The sequence below is a fragment of the Molothrus ater genome, chromosome 1 (genome assembly GCF_012460135.2).
Source record: "Molothrus ater isolate BHLD 08-10-18 breed brown headed cowbird chromosome 1, BPBGC_Mater_1.1, whole genome shotgun sequence".
NCBI lineage: Eukaryota > Metazoa > Chordata > Aves > Passeriformes > Icteridae > Molothrus > Molothrus ater.
In genome coordinates, this window is record NC_050478.2 from 71,088,052 (window position 1) to 71,111,114 (window position 23,063).

Consider the following 23,063-nt stretch of genomic DNA (forward strand, 5'->3'; position numbering starts at 1 on the left):
GTGCCAATTCGTTTTTCATAGATTGTTTCCTTAATTGGTCCTAACTATCTTTTCTTTACCTCATTTTTAGCGAAATGAATATTCATATTGTTTTTAGAAACATTTTATAGCTAGATTAACCTGTATTCATAACAAACTATCTCCTTCTTAAAGTGACTTAATCAATCTCATGTGTGATATAAAGTAGAAGACAATGTGACTGTCCGTGCATAATATACACACTTGGTGATATTTAAAATTATAAAGAATGCTTACATTATGCATCAGATTTTTACCTTGCTTTCCCTAGCAGGTATTTGGAGTCTATTAATACTTACTGGAAGGTAAGGTGCTAGAGCTCCACAGGATTCTGCTACCAGCAGCCGCCTCTCTGGGTATTTGTGGTTGATCTGGTAAAGAGAAACAGATGGACTGTTTGCTTTGCAGTAACCAGCATTCAAAATGTGGTTAGAGTGAACTGCAGAGGGGTGCAGTTCACCCCTCAATCAATTAGCACTGACTGAGCTCACAGAAGTTGCACCTGGGTACTAAGCAGCCTCAAATTCTTGCACTGAGGCATAAAAGTGAGGCAGCTGTCCTATAAGACATAGCTTATAGTAGGGAAAGAGTCAGAGAAGCACATAGGTATGTGAGAAGCCATATAAGCAATAAAAAGGAAAGCAGCGTATGGGCTGCTGTACTCTAAAGAATCTGCATAACTCCTGAACTGGCACTACAAGAAATACTTTGTCTTATGAAGACTTTCAGGAGCACTGTTCCTCAAGAGCTGCACAAGTGCCCTCTAGTGCTCTGAGCCGAGCAGTGTAGCAGAGCTGCCCAGGTCTTGCTGAGCAATCACAGTCAGAAGAAGATACCTGTAGAAGCCTAAACACATTTGCATTCTATTAAAGTTCAGCATAAATATAGTCGCACCTCTAAAAACAATTCATGTTACCAAAAACCTCTTGATCCTGTGATATTTCCCCTTTCTACTCAAAAGCTGCTTGAAAATTCTGCCTTACAGAATTAATATTTATTATTGACACTTCGGAATCAAGTGCGCATTCTGGTGGAGCCAGGTTTAGTGGTTGTAATGGTTGTACAATGAAACAATGAAGTATTTCAATACTTTGTGAATAAAAGAGTCTGTGGTACCATGCTGAGAGCAAAATGTGAATTTTTTGATGCTGTCAGATAAAATAGGATATGCAGCATTTGGTGCAATTGCTTCTTTCTTGCTGTGTAGTGTGTAGCCTTGGTGAGGCAGTCATCTAACAATGTAAAAAGACCAAAGTACTCACTGTCTTCTTTGTCTCTATCTTGAAAGACTTGTCTTCAGTAGTCTGAGGTCCCTAAAATCCATGCCAAATTCTGGCACCAGGAGGACCTTTAGCAGAAACTAGCAGGCCAGGAAATATTGAAGAAATTTGACATACACTAGTCTGTGGGCCCTGATGGGGATGTACCCATGAGTGCTCAGGCTGATATCATTCCAAGAACACTCTTGACAATTAAAATGTTGTGGCAATGGGGAAATTCCTGAGGAGTGGAAGAAAGCAAATGTCACTGCTACCCTCAGGAAGGGCAAGACAGAAAACCCAGTCAAACACAGGGCAGTCTAGAGCAATTGGCCTTACAAAGCATTTCCAAACATCAAAGGATGAGAATGTGGCTGGAAATAGCCAGGATGTATTTACATAGAAAAAATGACACAACCAACCTGACAACTTTCTGAGATGACTGGCTCAGCACACTCAACAAAGATGCCTGACTCTGACTGCTCTAGTATGAAATGACTGAGAACTCTCTCAAGAATCAAGTGTGGAAAAGATGATTTCAAAGAGATTTAAATTAACAAATTGTAAGCTTCAGGACTAAACTGAAGTCTCAAGCATGGGAATGTTCTTTGAGTGTGTCTATCATTACTTTGCATTCATTCATCAGTAGAGCACCTGCAATAATGTTTGGAGTATGGAGATGAAAAATATTATGGACAAGTAAGAGGCTGCTTTAAAACCTACTAGGCTGTGAAGGTGGTGAGGCACTGGAACAAGTTGCCCAGAGAAGCTGTGGATGCCCCATCCCAGGATTTTAAAGGCCAGGCTGGATGAGACTTGGAGCTAATGGCCTTTAAGGTCCCTTCCAAACCTTCTTTATTATTCTATAAAATCTTTTACTTATGTGCCATCTTTTCAAAAGCAAATTCCCCACTGACAGCATAGACACACATCATCTTGCGGAGCTCTGCCTACCTGAGGGAAACAGCAATGACTGGTTTCAGCTGTTTTTTATTGCCATTTTATTGTAGGGGTTCTATATTGTTGCCTCTTATCACAAGAGTTTCATACACTCGTGGTGTTTCTCATGGGCAGCTCCTCAGAGCACTGCCTCTTTCTTCTTCACAAAGTGGCCAACTGACTCCAGCTCCCTTCTCAACCAGCCAACCCACTCTTATGGCACTCTTCTTCTCATTGGTTACAGCTGTGGCCTGTTAAAGTCAGGCCTCTTCCTAATCTTTGATAATTGGCTCAGCTGCAACTCCTTAGGGGTAAGATTACTTCCGACACTGTATTTTCTTATATTCTATCCCCCTACAGGTTTTAGGTAGTCTAGCATGGCAATACAAATATCACCGTGATATTACAAACACATACTGGAGGAAAAAGACTGAAATTTCTGTCAGGTTTGTGTTCAGAGAAGATGAGTAGCCCTTGGAAACTAAATGTAACTAAAATGTTTATTATTATTTATTTTCCTTTTGTCTTTAGTAATTTTGGAAGCCAATAACTGGTCACCAGTTTTGAGTGACCCTTTTAGCATTCACAGAGCCTTCAACTAAACTGAGTCAGTTACCAAATTTTACCTGCAAAAGAGCAGGTAGAGAGTTTAAAAAGACTAGCCTGATAACTGAGCTCCACAATGTACCAATGAAAAGGATGAACTTCCTGAGGGCCCAGACCTCTGCATCTGTAAACAGATTTTGGTTGGAGACCAAGAGCATGAATCCTTTTCATGATTTACACATCTACTGCAAAAAGTAGAAAATTATGTTTATACTAAAGTTCCTTCTATAAACTCAAGACTTGTGACCGTGAGATTCAGCTGGAGAAAATTTCAGCTGGAAAAAATAATGACCTGTTTCCAGTACTGCCAAACAAAGTCTGGCAAACTGCATTAAGTGCACTATGCCATATGACTTGGCAGTCTGAGATGCTCTTCTTGTACAGTTGGACTCGTTTCTCTTTTGCTTCAGCAATTAGCAAGAAGTGGATGAGAAAAATGTGCTCTTCTGAGGTGAGATAGTTTTTTTTCAATCACAGTTTAAATTTCATGAGGACTAAGAAAACAAAATGTTGCTTACAAAATTAGGCAAAAATACAGAATTCTTTGTATGGCTCTTTCAAACTACTACTGTCATGAGACCTTCACTTAATCAACAGATACATCAGTCATTCACAACAAGCACAAATGCTGCATATAATTTCATACTTCTACTGTCAGAAAGCATTAAGGTTATTAAAGCTTAGACTTTATTGGGAAACACAGATTGCTGTGTTATGCAAGGAACAGTAGCAAACTACCAGACCAGAAAGACTCTGCCATCAAAGCAGGCATTCCCACTCCGTCATGGCTTAGTTATTCATTGTCTTCTCAGGCAATGAGAACTCCCTTTCCTTCCCTGTGGTATGAAAATACAACAGATTTTCACCTGAACTCATGTTGTTCTGCTTCCATGCCTCAGATGAAAAAGTAAAAACATTTCTGTTTGGTTGTTCAGTTATTTCTATTAATTTGGAGTATCTGTGAAAAAGATCACTGTGATTCTACAAGAGATGTAAACTTCAGGCTCATCTCATCTATGAGAGACTTGCTTATGAGTACTTTGGTCTTTGATTTTCTCTTTAAGAATTTAAACTAGTTGGTGTGGCCACTGCTCCAGGGACTTAATACAACATTAAAAAAAATCAGCAAATAAAATCTTTGAATGAAAATGGATTTCCAACAGGCTGGAAGGCAGAGCAAAAATTATAAAAGTACCTACCTAGCAATATGTTAACAACACTGATGAAGAACATGTGCTTATCTACACTTCAATATAACAAGCTTATTCAGGTACAAGCAGGTAACTAAAATCTCTCCAGATAGTCTTTAATAAGCTTTCTGCTACTGAGGTGTTTTTAATATTAAATAAAAATATATATGATGAGAACAAAGAACATGCAAATATCTTTCTGAAAACCAAAGCCAAAACCTCTCCCTTGAACAAGTAAAACTCAAATTTATGAACTTCTAACTGATTTTGGAGCATAAAGCAAACAATAATCAGTTACCTGCTCCCAACACTGTGGTAAAAGTTCAGCTTCTACACGTGTTGGTCCAACATGTCGGGCAAATGCCACACACCCAGTCAGTATCATCTGTCTGAAAAGATAAATGTAAAGCTTTAACCTGTTTATAAAGTTTTATAATATATAACATATATTCCTTAAGTCAGGAAAAGCACATGCTGACAGGCAATAGGTAGTTGTCTGCAGTCAAGATTTCAGACCATCCACACTGACTTATAGACTAAATATTAAATTGAAAGCTGCTAATATCCCTGTTCATTGCAGGGTGGGGATTTGCTTACATAACCTTCAAACATCCCTTCCAACCCAAACTATTCTATGATTTTTACCTTGTTTTATACTCAGAATGCCTTTTCCAAAACCTTGCAGATCCTCAACTCCATAAACTAGTCTGAGAATCTCTGATTTGGGTATTTCTGATTTTCTAAAGTCTGAGATTGGGACTGACTAAATTTCTCATTTAATTCTTAGTACTGAATACTGTCATGCAGTAAAAGGATCTAAATTACCTAATACTATCATACTATCAGTATTTCAGTGAAGCAAATTGATTTTATTTAGAAGCATTTGTGAGATTTAATGAACTTTCTTCCGAGCAAGCAGCTTATTTCTTTTATGACATAGTTTTGCAACCTTTTGACATGCAAGTTACTGTCATCTCACAAAATACTGAACTTCACACTTGTGAGAAATCTTCTAAAGCCCACTAAAAAAAGGAAAGCAAGTAATCAACCAGTAGGATCTATGATCACCTGTTATTTGTGTTCATATTCTTATACTTTTTTACCTTTCATTAAAGTTTGCAAGAGATTGCCATTGTTCCATTAATTTTATAGGCACAGAGGTATTTATAAAATTTCAGTAAGACTGTATTAAATTGTCATTTGTGGTATTTTATTTAATGACTGTCTATCTTCCTAAGATGTTTTTACTTCTATTTTTCCTGTTGATAGGATTGGAATAGTACCAACTTTGAATGCAATTCACCAATTCTATTTACCTTTAGAGGCTACATGAATTATTAAATACCCAGTTTCAAATGATAACGTGTGGACATGAAACTCAATTTTATCACTTCCTCAGTAATACTGGGACACCACTCAGAGTTTATTATTATTCCTCTGTGAAATGTAAGCCAGAATTGTTACCATTTTAGTGTAATGACTAGACTCCTAAATATTTTCTGTACCAATAGCATCCCCTTAAGGTTGAAAGGCAGAGATTCTGCTGGTTATCTTCTAACCCCTTAGAGAACATACCCCATCAAAAAAAGACTCATTCACTTTAAGAATTTTTTAGGAGAAAGATCCTATCAAAAAGTTGGGTTTTTTTTATCCCAGCATTCTTTATGCCAACAATCAGAGCAAGCTCTTATGTGTTGTGTGCGTTTGGGTTTTTTACCTCTCTGTCACACTGACAGAACTAGGCCTTTGATTAAGGTAAAAAGTAAGGAGAAAACAAAAATGATTAGGTAAGACTCAAGAAATCAACAGCTGATAGCAATATGGAGACAAAAGCCTGTGGTAATTCTCAGTTCTACTGCAAACAAAATAGGCATTTGAATTACTGTCTTTGGTTCTGTACACTGCACCTAATCACAGAACTGGGTAAGAGAATATATATTTTTAAGACATTAGAAAATAGCAGAACACAGTAATCACTTGAAGTTTTCTGCATTATAAATGGGATAAAACAAAATATTTTTTCTTACATCGAATCTTTTTTTTAAAGTTCCATGAAATCTCAAAATTAAGCCAGATTTCTTTCTGCCCTACCTACCAAGATGAGAATTTGAAGATATTTCAAAAATATTTTAAAATAAGATTTTAAATATTTTATTGCAACCATTTTAACAGCATATAACAGTCAGCATTTCAGGGAAAGGAAAGTTGTAAGGATCTGAATAAAAGGCGATTGAAGCAACCTTTTAATCTTGTCCTATTAGAGTCAAACATTAAACTCACTTCATTATGACTCCTAGCCTCCAAAACTAACATAATTGTACAAAAAGGAGGTTATGTGAACACATTTTTGCTCCTTTGCAGAAGAGAATTTGATAGGCATTTTTAAAAGTTGAATGGAACATTAATGAGCAAAGCCATGATGATAGAAGTGGCCTTGTCAAATAAAATGTTAGTGTACAAGACTACAGAAATATGCCAAACACCAAAATGCATCTCACATGGGCAAGAGGTATAATCCAGGCTTTCTGCATAATCGTTAACATACTTCAGATATTGGACATTGTAAAACAAAATATTTCTTTTAATGGGTTAATTCTTAGAAATGCAATGTCACATTTCAGTCTCTCGCATTTAGCACATTAAAAATGTCAACTAATCAACTGCCACATCAAGGGACAATGTAGTAGGCCTGTAGAGTACAGCAGAAAGCAAACAAGTAACGAGATAATTAACATCATCGTTCTGGTGATTAAACCTGAATGTCTTTCCTCACTTCATATTGCACAAGACTTCTAACATATTATTTAAATGTATTTAGATAAAAACAAAGCATGCATAATACACTTCCATAGAAATCTATAAATATAACCCCTCTTAAATTCTGAAAAAGTATGTTCTATTTAATTACTATTCAGAATATCTTTTATTCATGGAATCTCAATTGGTTTTCCATCAGATTATGGCACCTTCAAAAGCAATTGTTATTTCTATGTGTGCAAATGTATAGTATGTATATGCATGCTTTGTCCTAGAGTTTATGGCAGACTATTTTTCCCAGATTTCTCATGGAAACAAGTTATTATTATATATAAATCTCTAATTCTGAACAAAAATGGAACAAATTCAAGGAAAAAAGATTTTTCTTCTTTCTTAACTGCTGGAATAGACACACCTAATGCACCTATGGGGGATATGAGAAATCTACTTGATAGGCCACCAATCCTGTAACAAATTAATCACAAGAGACTCCAAGTGACATGCAATTTCCTTCCCCTTCAACCACAAATTATTTTAGCTTCTCAATCTACTGGGACATTTAAAACACTTCAGAAGCAGATTTCTAATGACTCTGAAGTAGAACCAAGACTGCATCTTTTTGTAATTTCAATCTACATGGTGCCACTATGCTACAAGTTGCTTTTGTTTAAGCTTTTTTTTTTTTTGTCTCCAAAGCCATGGCTTTCAATTATACCTAATCTCTAGATTTTACATGAGAATGGTTTAAAAAGATGCCTGAACACTTCAGTTTTGGAGAGTCTCCAAAAGAAATGCTTTCCACCTAATTTGATAAAGCCTATTTTGTCTGAAGACAGCGTAGAGCAACAAAGGATACAGATGCTTTCCAAAACATCTCTAACAAAAATAATGGAAGAGCTACAGATTGAACACGAAAAGTGGTTCCACAGTTAAGAGAAGGAAACATACCAGCTTGGGTACTGTCTTTCAACCTTAAGGATATTTTCATCAAGATCAGTATAAAGTTTTCCTGTGCACTAGGGAAGAATTAAATTTATAGAACAAAAGGTGTAATTTGTTTCAGAAGCTTAACCAAAATGAAACAACGTCCTTAACACTTGTCAGACCTAGATCACTGCTACACTCTTCTGACTTTTTTACTGCCACCATATTAATGAGCCAGAGGTAGAAAGAGCACTATTTTCCCTAAAGAAATGTGGTGGTCATCTGAACAAACATGTAGATCACTAACACAGATTTTAAAAGAAAAGCTGTTTTGATTTCTACATCAACCAGTGCTAAGAATTAGGATGTTAAAAATCATTTTAGCAAAACAGCAAAATATTCAGCAAAAAATTCATCTTTGAACAGAAAAAGGAACTGAAATTACACTCTATCTTACAAGCACACTCTTACAATTCAGTAAATGGAAGTACAGATCATGCAAAGGAAAACTCCTGAACTTGGCATAAATTTGTCAACACTATATAAGCAAAACACCAGCTAAACAAAACCTGTTTAATATCACCCAATAATATCCAATTTTTACAAGTTCTGCTGCTTGCACAGACAAAAAAGTTCCTGCTTGTCCCATATCACACAAGCGCCAACACACCTTTGCTCATCGTCTGGTCGTTTGATCAAATTGAACAGTATGTGCAGAAGCTGATCTCTCTCTTTGGGTTCAGGATGGAGGCAGGCTGTACACAGTATGAGTGGGATCAATTCCTAAAAAGTTGTGGGTAGGGGAAAACCAAACAAAGTAAAATTGCTTTGGGCATACATTCATTTACTGCACAAGAAACTAAGAAGATAATCTAAAATCACATAACATCAAAACAGTTAGAAAAGATACTTTGGAGTCCTGATGTCTTATTAAGTGACTTGAGGAAAGTGAAGGTCTACAAAAGTTAGAATGATTTTCCTGCTAGGAAAAATCAGGGGAGAATCAGCACATAAAATGAAAAGCTCTGCAAAGATTACAATTAACATATGCAGGTCACCTGTAACCAGAATTAGAGGACAATCATGGTTTCAACTGTTTTCACTACCTACTGAACTGAAGCTCCACAGACAACTATGAAATAAAGCTCCTATGAAAAAATGCCAAGGAGTTAAAGACTAAAATTTCAAATTAAACACCCACATGGTTTTGTGCACAAGTTGGAAAAAATAAACATTGAGAAACATACATTGGTAATGGTGACTGCAGACAGATTTTGTGTTGACTGACAATTATCTGATTTTTGTAAAGGTTCTATGATTTTTTTTTTCCATACAAAAGTGATCTCTGAAGCTGAATTTTCTTTTTGGAGTAATTAAAACCCCTTAAAAGAATAAATTACAAAGAAAATACTGTGTAAAACATGGAGAGAAAATAGAAGGATCTTCATAGTGAAGGCCTCCTCCTTTCTAAATATGCCTACAAAGCTCATGGTATTCATTCCCAGAAGAACCAAATGTTTCTAAAACATTGTCTGGAAGTCCCTTCCCTTGACCTTGTTGATGTGAGCTTTTACTCCAACTGAATTTGAAAGCCAGACAGTTTTTAAATGATTTAATATCTTAGAGACAGAAACATCACACTGGGAGGTCAGGAAAAAAAGAAGAAAAAACCTCAGTGTCTGGAAAAAAACATGGGCAAGTAATCTGGAGATTACCTTGCACGCTTGCTGTGTACTTAGGAGCAATTTTCAGCAGAAAGACTTTTTGTGAATTATTAAGTTGAGACAAATAAGCAGGTGACAGTGGGAAACACATCTAACATTAGTAGGAGAAATTATACAAAACCTGGAAAAACCTGTGGTTGTTTAGAATGACTTTGCAGGGAGGTGCAAATTTCTTCTTGCAGATATTCAAAGAGATCTAATCATGATGTTCTTGTGGACCTGTGGAAACACCACTGACAACATCCTCACTGCTCAACCCTGTATTTTCCTAAACAGCCCGAGCTCTATTTATATTAAACATAGAACAAGACTCCATTTTAGAGCAGTGCCTAAGCTAGCCAACTCCTGACAAGCTTTTTTTGTCGTTTTTTTTTCATTTTACAAGAATTCTACTCCATGTGCTATTTTCCATCTCCAAAGATGACCAAGACACAGCCTGAACTGCGTTTTAACATTCTGTGACTCTGGAAGATATACTGGCAATATTCAACTCAATTATGATACAGATTAGAGAATTTATGACAGAGGAGACAACATGGAAATATCCTACCTATCACTTAAAAAAATCTAAAAGGAGAGGAGAAATGAAAAATAAATTTGAATACTTTGAACATTTCCAGTTCTTAAATACTTTTTTAAGAGTAACTGGGGTTGTTTTTAAATAAGTGTCGCTCAACACAGCATGAACTGAAGACCTGCATTAAAGGAACTTGACAAATTAAATTGCATGAACAACTAAATAACTTTCTTCAGCTGAGAGCTTCTTTCCCTCTAGAATCTTCATGTTAGACCTCATTATTTTTACTTGAAATTTTTGCCCATTTAAAGTTATGAGAAGTCTGAGGATTTAACTTATTTAATTTATCTTTTTGAACTGCACAGAATTTTCTCTCCTGCAAATGCCGCGTTAATTCAAAAAGACTTGAAAGAATATTTCTAAAATAATATCCGCCTCAACACCACTCTAAATAACACTACTTATACATTAAACTAACATCTTTTAAATAGGAAATCTGATCGCAATTTGTAGATACAGAACAAAATTACTACTATAAAGACTAAAGCTCACTTAAAAACTTAAAGCTAAATATACATCTGTTACTTTAGTGAAACCTAACTTTCTGAAATCTACTCTAAATTCACATTATTCAACTGCTCTTGGAAGTATTCTTAAATACTCCTATGAAAAACTTGACAAAGACTATCCTCCATGAAATGGGACATTAATGGGATTTTTGTTTCATCTACTGAAACCAACACATTGATTTCACTTCCTTAGCATGTTTGAGTACCTACTCAAAAACCTCAACTGCTTATTCAGAACTACTGCTAGATTTTAAAGCAGTACCATGAGGTGGGGTATTTTTAAGCTTCTTACAGAATTTAAGAAGTTAACATGGTCTTTTTTCAGCTGAGTCTACGTGAAAGGAAAACACCTGAGAATATTCACCTAGAAACTACTGCCTTGTGTCTGAAAGGTAATGAGTAACCTAACAGCATTGACATGGGCAGATACAAGGCTGGTTCTTTACCTTGCAGCAAGCTGGTTATTCTAGCTGATGGAATTAGCTGTATTTTCTCGTCCATTGGTCACATTCTCTCATGCATACTATGGGAGAAGAGAGTGTTCTCTGCATCGCTGCATCAGGGCTTCTACAGCTCCTTCTATTAACGGGAGTGGAGAAACAGTGAGAAGTCTCACACAGTGTTTTCTGTGCTCCCTAAAGCCCTCAGGGACACGAAGGTAAAACTGGAAGCAAAGGGGACTGTGGGACCAGAAGAACAAAACTGCTATACAGAGGGATCAAACAGGTCAAGTGAAGTCTCCCAAAGACTTATAAGGGGCAGATTCTTCTCAGGACATGCAGGAGCATTAAGAAAAAAAACAACCTACTGGTAGGTTTGAGCTCATTTCTTCCTGGTGCTAAGGGTCACGCCTTTGCTGTAGATTTGTTTTACAAATCTCAGATTTTTCGTTCTTTAAACCAGCAGAGAAGCAATACGAAGCAGCAATTTTCCAATAAAACATGGTAAGATTAGTATTTGGCTGTTTAGATTCAAGAGAAAAGTTCACAACATGGTATTGGAGACTCTATATATTTATTAATAATCAAGGAGTGGACTTCCAGTACTATTTGAAACACTCTGCATTCCTTGGGAAGGAATACCACTTGTGCTGACAGTCATAAAGCAAGAAGTTAAGTTTCAAAAAAAACCCAACAACTCTCCCTCTATTTAATTTGGGAACTTTCCTAAACATTCTGTTCATCCCCAAGTCCTTGTTTTCTCTTTTGCCTTTGAGTTCAGAACATGAGTTTTGGTAGTTTGTGTTGGTGTTAGTCAACAGGAGTGACTAGTGACTCATGACCATAGCAAGAAGAGTGACTTCCAGAGCTTTGATACTGTTTTCCCATTAGATTCCAAGCAGACTCATATCGTAACATTGTTGGCACTTGCAGCTTGATGCAATATAACATTATGTGTCACAGGTTCCACCTCTCCTATTGAAAAGCCAAATTCCAATGTGAGGCAGTTTATACCTGTGAGCTACCCAGATGCAGAATGGAGAGAAAGAAGATATTTTGGTTTTACTGTGAGAGAAGCTACATACAGGTGACTGACAGATAATGCTCTGAGGCTGACCTAACACACTGCACAGGAGAATTGAAACAGCCCATCTTCCCTCTGCTCTGCTTCTCTGTAACTCTCCATGTAGGTCTCTCTAAAGAAAAACTCACATTTTTCTCACCATAGTATCTCTGGACAATTTCTTCCTAACTTACAACAACTTGTTCTACTACCTTTGAAAGGGATTCACTATTTGAGTTAAGTTATCAATAAAGGCAACATTTACATGGACATACAGAGTAGCTCGCTCTTCATTACAGACAAAAGAACATGGATTTTTAATAGTAATAAGTACCATCTAAACTACATGCCTACAGTTCCTCCTACGTATTAAAAGTATTACAATAAAATATTAAATTTTGGGTTTTTTAAAAGTGCATCATATAGTGAGCATCTCAGAAGGTAGCAAGGACTTTTCTGTCAGTTTTGTTTCCATCATTATAACAACGTTTTGCTAAACATTCCAACAAGTCTTCTACATCTTATTGCTCTCACTAATTACTGTCTTCTTGCTGGAGTTTGTATAAGCAAAATAATTACCTCAAAGAATAAATTTAACTAGTGTTAAGTGTCAAGACTGGTTACTTCAGTAGGTTTAAATAATAATATTTTTATTACTCCAAATATTAATGTATTAATATTGCAGGCAACAATATATAAACCAGGATGACATGATCAATTTTGTTAATGTCTGCCTTTTAATCTTCTTTAATGGTCAATGCTTACATCGTGACCCAATACTGTGCTAAAATTATTCTGTAACTAAAATTATTCTGTAGCCTCTGACAACAAGTAAATAAAATTAAATAATCTTATTGTCTGCAACTGAAATAGCTGCAGGTACAACAAAGTACTGATAGGAACTGTCTTGGGCAAGAATGTATTTAAAGTTCCAAATTTATTCTTTTAATTTAAAATGAAAAAAAAAAATTAATCATAGGATTAACGCATGACTCAAAACTTTGTACCACTAATCTTACCAATATTAAAATCACAGCTCTAATTACCTTTCATGGGGTGAGACTATTATTCCAGGATCCAAAGTAAGCCTCTCAGAGATGCCAAAGGGATGTTTTTACATAAGAATCAATGGTAGGGTGTGAGTGTGAAAAAACTTTATACTTCTTTGTCTGTATCTACTGTTTATTTGAAAACACACATACAAAAGTTTGTGATACAACAAAAGCTGGCAATTCAATTCATAAACATCAAATTCAACTCCTCACAACATGAACTATCTAAGCTTTACAGGCCAAGTGTTGAAAGACATTGGCTTTCAGACTAGAGATGAAAAGGATACTCTATGAGACTGAGCTATTTTACTCTAAGGAAACTGCACTAAGCCCTCATATTGAGCAGAAGGGAACTAAAGGACTTAAAATATCGTTATGTCTCATGTACACCCTCATCCCCTGAACAAAACAGCCCTGCAAGCCAAAACCAGCATGGAAAAGGACCAGCAAGAAAAGGACCACATAAAAGGACCAGCAAACAGGCTGTGGGCAATACTACCCCTGTTTTTAGAAACATCACCTATAGAAATCTACTGCAATCTAAGTTTTACAGAGTAACATAGTATTGTAATTGTTAATTTAGATTTCTTTATTCTCCCCTATAATGGGAAATTAAAATGGTCACGTAGGAGATATTGACAACTGACAATTTTCATGCTCTGCAACTCAGGTTTATGTACCTTTATCCATATCCAGCCATGATGAAATCTGCTAGACACAACCCCTGGAAGCAAACAATTAAGTATACTGCCAAGATCTGACACAGTCTTGTTTTGCATTTCTTTAGCAAAGCCAGTATTTAATGGCTTTTAAAGCATAAGCCTGAGATGAAAATTCATAGTAAGATACTCAACTCTACTGTGTTTTAAGAGACATGCCAGAGAATTAAAGTGCCTTGGTGATATTTACGTGCAGTTACCACACATTAATGTGATTACTGTCAATCTACAGTGGAGATCTAGTGGAGTTGAGAACGGCATCAATTCAGAGTCTGAAGATTTAACATAATCTTTGCTTCAACTTTACAAACAAATAAAAGCAGAACTCTATTCTTAACATGTTGAACTCTCTATAAATAACAGTTTCGCAGTATAACTATTTAGTGGTGCATATTCAGTAGACCACTGCTATCATGATTGTGCTAAGTCTGCATAACACAAAAGAAGTTAAAGACTAACACTGGAATAATGGGTGAGATTAAAGATGTAAATAATTAAATAAAAGTGCTGATTAAGAACAAGACTAATAAGATCTTAAGCAAAAAGTTTACTCTGGGCCAAACTCCATTAAAGGATTATATACTGCAGAGTATGGAAGTTGTATGTACAAACAAGGTTACTCTTGTTTCCTGACAAAAACCCATTGACTTTAACAGCTTAAAAAGTGTGAAAAATGAGTATTGCACTGATTAGTTACTACAAAAGTTTTAAAAGACTGCTTCTCTCTAATTGCATTTTACCCAAAGGAATTTTTCTATGGTACATCTGTTAACAAATAGAAGGTGGCTGATTTTACTTTTGCAATTTTTGTATTGTTAATGTATTTTAAGTGATGACAATTGAGAAAGCAGATTACAATGTAGATCAATTTTTATGAACCCAAGGTGCTTATCTTCAAGAAGTATTATCACAGACTGCACCCCAAACAATGGCCTTTTTTTTTTTTAAGTATTGGCTTTTAGCATTTTGTTACTGGTCATTCCACTTAACTGTTACTTGGATCGCAACATCTCCTTTATTTGTGACTGCATTCATACACAAATCTAAATATTGACATAGATGTTTTCAGGGAGTTAAGATAACCTAGACGTTAGAGATAAAAACAAAATTAAATTTACTTGTTGTTACATGAATTTTGATGATTATGAATTGCTTTGAGGCAATTTTCCTGTATGATGCATTACTGATTTTACACAGTTGGAACTGCTTTTTTTAGAAACAATTGAAATTATTCCCTCAGCCACCCTACTCAATACTGTGTATTTCCTTCTTGTTACCTTCCATTGGAACCTAAACTACAGACACTGAAGAACAATTAAAGCTGCACCAATACACAAAAATAAATAATTTCAGAAATGTCAACTATAATATTTGCCAGAACACTTACTACTGGATCAGGCAGACTGCTACTGATCTTAATATGCTTAAAAGCATGGGAAAAATGGTTTCTGAATCTCTGCTAAAGGACAACAACTACTGAGAGACCGTCAGCCTCTGCAAACTCAGTTTTTCCAAAATGAAGATGCATAGCATATAATTTTCAGCTTAAGATTTTGCAAGCAATTTCAACATGACAGATGCTTAAAGAACAAAGACATTTCAGGGAGTCATCAAAAAATTATGCTTAACTCTCATCCTAATATATTGATAGTGTAAGATCTTAAATACTACCATTCTTGTTTCAGAACAGACTGGTGAGAACTTTGCATTGTGATCTGAACCTGTTACACCTCTTTCTCAAATTAGTGATTTTGAGGTATATTTTTACACCACTTCTCTGTGCAAAAGTCTCATTATAAGGTTCTTTACGGACAAGACTCAAAGTTATACCTTGCTGAAGACAGCCTAGTTCTTAGGTTAGCTTTCCATAATTTGATTAGTGTAAATACTGACAGATGGTCTACCCAACTTTTCCTTCAAGTTCCATGACTACATCAGAAAGAACATTAAAAACAGTTATAGCAAAAGGTGGCAGGGAACTAAAAGAAGATATTTTTGAAAGAAATTTCAATTACTGAAACATTAAGCATCCCATGTAATGCAATTACTCAATTGTGATCTGTGGCTTTTTCAATTAAACTGAAGCAGATAATTTAGGGCAAAAATACATGTAATCAAATATAACTTTCACTGTAAAACAACCTAGGAAGGAACCAAGTAGGAAACAGAAGAAAAGGTTACAAAAATATTCAATACATTACACAGATGAAGCAAAAAGCTGTGAAAAGGAGCCAAAATACCACATCCTGCCAAGCAGAAGGAAGGAAAGGAATAAAGAAGAACTCAGAAATTAAGCACTGATCCAGGAACATTCACAGAATTATTGTGAAAGACAGAAGAATTTCCAGAGTACCCAGTTAACACCCCCACTCCCTCAAAAATAAAGCCTTATATGACTTTTCAAACCATAGCACATATCTCAAGTTCACCATGTCAGCTGCTGATAATTACTTGTATGGTATAAAAATTTTAGATTACAGGATCAGTACGAATTTCTTGAGGAATTTTCAAAGCCTTAAAATTAATTGACACAAAACACATGACTAAGTCTACCATACTGTAGGTCCTGTCAACAAGGACTAAAACTTGCTCAACAAGATATGCTACTTCAAACCCTTTATTTCAGTGTCAACTATAAGGACACTGAATTTTTGTTTTATATGTCTTCAGTTTATGGGGTTTTTTTTACATATATGGTAATGTGCAATATTTACACAAAGCAAAACAAAGCCAGTCACATTTTTTTTCCTTCCTTTTGTATGCTATATAGCATGAATGATTATGCAAACCATCACCTTCAGTTACATTCAAAATACACATTACATGTTCATAATTTTTAGTCATTCTCATTTTAAAGTTTAGGAAAACATATAAGCAAGATTGCTCATTTCCTTACAAAGGGATATTTTTGATGAACCTTTACTTGGCTGATACATGGAGCTTCCAAGAAAAGACATTAAAATAATTTGTTTGTTGAAAATTATTTTTGTTGAAGTATGTAGTGCTGCAAAAGAACCTGAATATTATTGCTTATTTAAATTGATAGACAAAATAAATGAAACAATGTTTGAACTCATAGCCCCTGTTTTTACAAAGCACATTGATATAGTCTTCCCTAACAGAAACATCTGTGCTACCACAAACAGATGGACCTACAGTAACAGTCTTGCTGAAGGCTAATAGGTGCCTTAAGCAGAGGAAGGAATATTAGGATACCATGCAGGTTTGCTGAACTCACCTGACAGAGGTGTAAAACCATTTTCTAGGAGCAGAGATGCATGCACAAAAGTAAGAACATGATTGCAAGTAATAGACTTTCATGAAATTAGACACAACATCTTCAAAATTAACAACAAAATAGTGTGATGAAAAAGAGTAAAATTTCAGGGTTCCTCACCTCTCGCTTTGCAAGCAGCACATTAGGAACAATATGAGGCAGGCAGCGTCCCAGCATTAACATGACACTTTTCTCACTGTCTGCAATTCGAGATACCTAGAAAACCAAGTTGCTTGTTTGCTTTTTTTAGAACAGGAACAGAAAAATGCCATTTGAAAGGAATAACAAAAATTGCAGCAGGCTGACCACTTACCAGAAAAATATTTAATTTATTCCCATACATTAAGCTGTAAGTTTTTGATGTGTCAGTAATTTCAAAAGCATGAGTAGAGGCTCAAAGTTCCCAGTAATTACACCTCTATCACTAGGTTTCATATTTAGCATAAAATCTAAGAACATATATTTATTTCTTAACTTTCATGCACATAGATTCATCTTTCCATGTCTCGTTTCAAAGCAATTATTACTTGTTTAACTATTGCTGCCATGCAAAATGAAGGATCTTTTAGTTTATGTCAACTGAAATATACCTCTGATCCCAAACGGCTGTCTGCTGACATCCGACAGAAAGACAGTAGTGCTTGATGGAAAGCTGGTGACAATTTCCTGAAATATCATCAAAAAGGGAGAGGGGGAAGAAAGCATAATCAGAAAGGTGATAAAGCAAGTCCTTTCACGCTGGTTTAATCAGCTAGGTAAAATGACACCCAGAAAGCATGTTTAAGTGATTCATACTACAGAAGTTTTAAAATTATCTTTGACTTTTAGAGTGTTTTGTTTGTAGCAAGAAAAAAACGTGAGTGTCCTAATTAAGAAGTTAGATTTAGTTCCAAAAAATATAACATCTTTCAAACGGCTGCTACATTCAAAAATAGGACTAAATCATGAAGAAAAGGAAGCTTAGGCAATACAAGAGGAAGCATACAATTATGCAAACGGGGTGGGGCGGGCACAGAAATCACATGAAACAATATTTTTGCTTAATGCTCTGATTCTGCAAATTGCATAAAAGCATTTGAGTAGTCAGTCAAGTTAGGAGCTTCAGAGTTAGATAGAGTTTGCTCAACTGCCACTTTGGGATCTAACTTTGGATTCAAAAGCTGCCAGAACCTCAAAATCAATCTTAAACTGGTGTCTAAGCCCTTGTACAGGGTGCATCTGCACAGGCACTGCCTCACAGCCACATCCAGCACCAGGCAATGCAGCCAAGCTACTCAAAGCCTTAAGCATCCATATCAAACCCTGATAAAAGCTTCAAAACAGCCATGTCTGAAGAAGGTAATTTGGCAGAAATGTTCTCAGAAAACAATTACTGACCACTACATCAAACAGGCAAGCAGCAGCACCCTATTATTCCCAGTAATGACAACTTCCTCTGCCTTATCTCAGGCCTTAGATGCTAATCTAACACTGCTCCATCCACTATGTTTAAAGAAGAAACACAACATTTGTCTTCCAAAATATGCACAGAAAGCATCTCACCCATTTCCATCATCTGCTGTTTGAGTCCTCTAATGATATTGAGAGGAGGCAACTCCTATTTTTTGTGTGGAAATTGGTAACACCTTGGAACCCTCAAAAATACACATGAGTGCACAAAATCCAACACACAAATGATTACGTGCATGGACATACATTTTATCTAATAGATTGACACATATTACTTCTTACAGTAAATACATAATCATTCACCCTTTTCCAACTGAAAAAGCCCATTAAGAATCAAAGCTCTTACTTACAATTACTTAAACTAATTCAAAAGGACATCAATAAATATACCAGTTTTCCTCTTCTCACTATTTAGAAAATTATGATAAATAAGAATTTTTATTTATTGCTTAATTTTTTTTAACGGTATGGAGTTTTGAAGTACATTTTAAATTTTAATGAAGGAAGCTTGTTTTAATTCTATTTGGCTTGGTTTTGTGCAAGGTTCACTTTAAAAAAGTTACTAAACTACTTAAACGGTAGCAAGTTGTAAAAGACCTCTTTCACAATATGTTAGTCCTTATGCTGTAAAATATTCTTGAGTGACAGATTTACAGACTCTACTCAAGACTGTAGAGTTTTTTTACACTGGGAGAACATTAGCAAGCATTGCAAAGCAGCAGCTTAACATTAACACAGAGGCAAGGCCTTGGCCAGCCCTTTGCCCAGTCTGTCCTTCAACCTGGCATTCATTCTACAGAAAATCAGAGCCTTTCCCACTGGGAATCCTAATTAAAATCCTACATAAGGGCAAAGTTTCATTCCCACTTTGCAGAGAATGAAAAGTAAGTATGACATTATGTCACTGAATTACCCTGTGGGTTAAATAACAGCAAGCTCTGGGCAGTGTGGATCCTCTTACAATTGCTGGTTATACTTGGAGTCCAGAAAGCTTCTCCTTAATGAAGTCTAACAAAATCCTTGATGGCTACATTGAACAAAAACAATAAAAGACCAAGGCCTCTTGCACACAAGTCAGCGGCAAGTCTCTTCAAGGGCAAACAGATGCCAGCAGTGAAGACATCTGAATACAAGAAAGTACAATGAATAAAAAGCCCAGGCACTACTGTTCTATTCTATATAACTCTGGGACAGAAGAGTCAATTCATTCAAAAAGCCAGGACTGCTGTATACAGAAAACACCTTGTATTTGGTGCAAATTACCACACACCTCAAATTAGTTGAATAAACACATGTGGTGCAGTCTATCTAAACCACTGCTAGTGCTTTGCACTGCCATCTGTTAACTGAGGCATTTTTCCAATGATGGTCATGTCCTCATTTGCCAGCATGCACGCACAGCTGCTCTGAGTGCAGGCACACAAGGCAGGCTCACTTCCTCTTCTCTCTTCCCATCTGGGCAAGATTTATGCCAAGAAAACACTCTATACATACAGTAGTAATGATCTTGCCTTCTAGGATAGTCTTAGCTGTTAACCCTTCTTAGTACATTCTGAATAAATGATAGTAATTGTCTTCTATAAATAAATGTGGATTGAAATCAATAAATATCCAGCATTTCCATTGTGTTGCTTCTCCTGCAGATCTCAAAACATTTAACAAATAATCTAATTATTCAGTGAGAAAAATTACTGCATTATTACAAACCTAGGGCATAATCCAGGAAGAAAATTTAGCACTAGATACTGGTCTATAAAACACTGTATCAAACATGCTTTCCTTTGACCCTTTGCTGACATATTAAGCCCAAAGCAGAGTACAAAAATAGCTACATATTACACATGCATTATTTATTTCTGCAGTGAACTGCATTTGAGGGGACTGTCAATTTAACTCAACGGGGATTCACGGCTTCATTGAACTACTTTTCAAATAAATCTAGGTGCAGTTAAAACAACTGTGAGCAGCAGAACAAATGCTGTTCGTCTAGTCTCTACCATCATAAATTCCACCAGAAATACACAGCTCATTCCTCACCCAGTGATTTAATCCTGTTTTGATATACACCCTCACTATCCCCAAACCATCAATCTAATATTCACGCACTTAATGCCACCCAGCACTCACCATTAATCTGAGCAAGAAGAAACTTGCAACAAGCCAAATGAAAGTGGGTAGACATGTATATAGCAACAGCTTGAAGTTTTGATTACTACACATATTTGTATTATGTAGTGTACTACACATATCTGGATTTTTAGCTAGGATATGAAAGAAACTTAAAAAAGAAAAAAATCCGGAAAGCTTAAACCAAACCACTGACCACTTGCCAGAAAAATCTAAGCTGTTCTACTTTCCTGTTAAACACTAGTATAGTCAACTAAGAGAGAATAAATTTGTTATGTGACTCCAAAGAATTATATTCAGAAATCTTTCCTTCTGTCCAATTCTAAAAGTTAAAATATTACTGAAAAAGTAGCCCCGACCCTTGAACTTAGTGCAAGAAGTACAGAAAATCCAGAAAAAGCAGGATTCTTAGTGTTTGTAAGAAAAGGTAATTACTAGCAGGATTAGCAACTTCTTTTTTTCTGGTGTTCCTTTTCTCCAGCCCACTACAAGCTTGCATTTATTTTTCCATCTGCACAGAATGTCACACAGATTTCTACTTGGTATTTTCAAATGGAAAGATAATTCTAGAAACAAATTACAGTATCAAAACCAGCAAAAGCTCGCTAAGGGACAAAAGACAAAGCAGGATGGCCGCCTGCTTCCCTACAAACAGCAACAGTAAGATCATAAGGTGAGCTACTTGCTTATCTTTATCTGCAGTGGTAACAATTACAAGCTGTACATACCCTCATTATGTTTGTCATCCGTGTTACTCCTGATGACTACAGTGGTTTATCTATCACTTAATGAACAAATCACTTCTCCTTTTCACTATAAAAATACTTGTACAGGTTGAAAGGGCTTTTTCAAGAACACTTATAAGCACAAACTCAGTCTCCAAGTAATAACACAACACGAATTCCCTAACTTGGTTAAAAGAATCCGGGCTACCCAGTGAAGGCTTGCCCCAAAATCAAAACTCAAAAAAGCAGTATGCCATTAGATATCTTTCTGATAATTACAAAATAAGTAAATGAAAAATAATTCTGCTCTCTAGGAGAGTTATACACATCTACAGAGAAAACGCAAAAAAAATTCCCAACTCTTCAAGCAGAAGAGAATTATTAAATTAAAAGAGAACAGAACTCTCTTGTCTTCCCATTTACTATTCTGATTTTAACTATTTTTTTGTTCCAACAAATAGGGCTGGGTTTAAAAACAAGCAGAAAGTGAAAAGAATTTCTGCAACTTAATACTAAAACTGTAGGTTTGTCATATGTACTCCTTCCTGAAGAGATTAGGAACAATATAAAAATATCAGCACTGTACCCTAGAGGTATGTTAAGTCTTTTATTTGCCTTCAAAACATAAATGATCTATTCATTTGGCAGAATTTCACTGTTAGAAAAATATCTACTTACTTTACAAGAATTTTTAATAGTATCATGCAGTTTACAACTTATCACTAACCTATTAGGTTTATCAAAGTGGACTGCAGCTTTAGATGATGGAGGACATGAGGACAGTTTTTCTGTCTCTTTAGAGGGCACAGAATTTAGCATATCATCTTTAGAAGTCCTTGAATCCACTTCAGCTGATAAAACAAGGCTTGTTTCCTCAGTGTTTCCATGTTTACTGTCATTCTCAGAGCTCTTGATATCCAAGTACCGTCCATTGTCCTCTGAGACTGTGAGAGGCACTTGTTTTAAAGAAGGATGGGGAGCTACACCATAAACAGTTGACACAGGAAAGTTTTCATTCTTGAGAAGATCTATTTCACTGAAAAAGCAAAATATGAAATATTTTTGTAGCTTTCATGCAAATGCTGTTCAAATCACACCACTGCAGCGCAGAAATAAAGACAACGTGCTGAAGAGCTCAACACATTCTTCAGTTCATGTATGTTTAAGAATTCCTATAACAAATAACTTTGGTCACACAAACTGTTCAAATAAGCACTAGCTTCATTGAGCACTTTAATTAGTAACAGCAAAAATGTTGCACACTGAGTGAGTGAATCAATGAAACAAGTGAGTAGCAAGTTTTATCTCCTTCTGGATGAAATCTGAGCACTGAGACACAAATTGTTACAAGACAGAACACTACCTAGGATTGAAAACAAAATACTAGAGTGGTGAATCAATATGTACTATCCTATCTGGCTTTGAAATGGTAACTATGCAAGTCAATAAAGACACTTAAAATTTAAGCACTTTCCCACAAGCTGCATCAGTACACCTCTTAAGAGGAATGATATCTTATGGCTTACAGAATGATATGGTTGCTCAAAACTTTTAAGTATCTTTTTATTTTTTGCTGTGTTTAAAGATACTGTCATGTCTACTAGTCTTGCTCTTCAGAAAGAAATACTGTGTTGATGTCAGATGTAAAAACAAGCATCTTTCTGACAGTGCTTGCAAGCTGTCACACTAAGGAGTGACATAAAGCTAA

General features: G+C 35.8%; 1 protein-coding gene across 2 annotated transcripts in view; it reads right to left on the reverse strand.

Moving 5' to 3' along the window:
• The window catches only part of RELCH (RAB11 binding and LisH domain, coiled-coil and HEAT repeat containing), a 77,030-nt gene that overhangs the window by 26,022 nt on the left and 27,945 nt on the right, over window positions 1–23,063 (reverse strand). For both annotated transcript variants that reach the window (XM_036406217.2, XM_036406206.1), the window contains 6 exons: window positions 22,083–22,391; window positions 17,645–17,720; window positions 17,175–17,270; window positions 8,364–8,476; window positions 4,311–4,401; window positions 318–389 (listed from right to left, as the gene is read on the reverse strand). In XM_036406217.2, coding sequence (XP_036262110.1) covers window positions 318–389; window positions 4,311–4,401; window positions 8,364–8,476; window positions 17,175–17,270; window positions 17,645–17,720; window positions 22,083–22,391 — 757 coding nt within the window. The remainder of the gene's footprint in view (window positions 1–317; window positions 390–4,310; window positions 4,402–8,363; window positions 8,477–17,174; window positions 17,271–17,644; window positions 17,721–22,082; window positions 22,392–23,063) is intronic.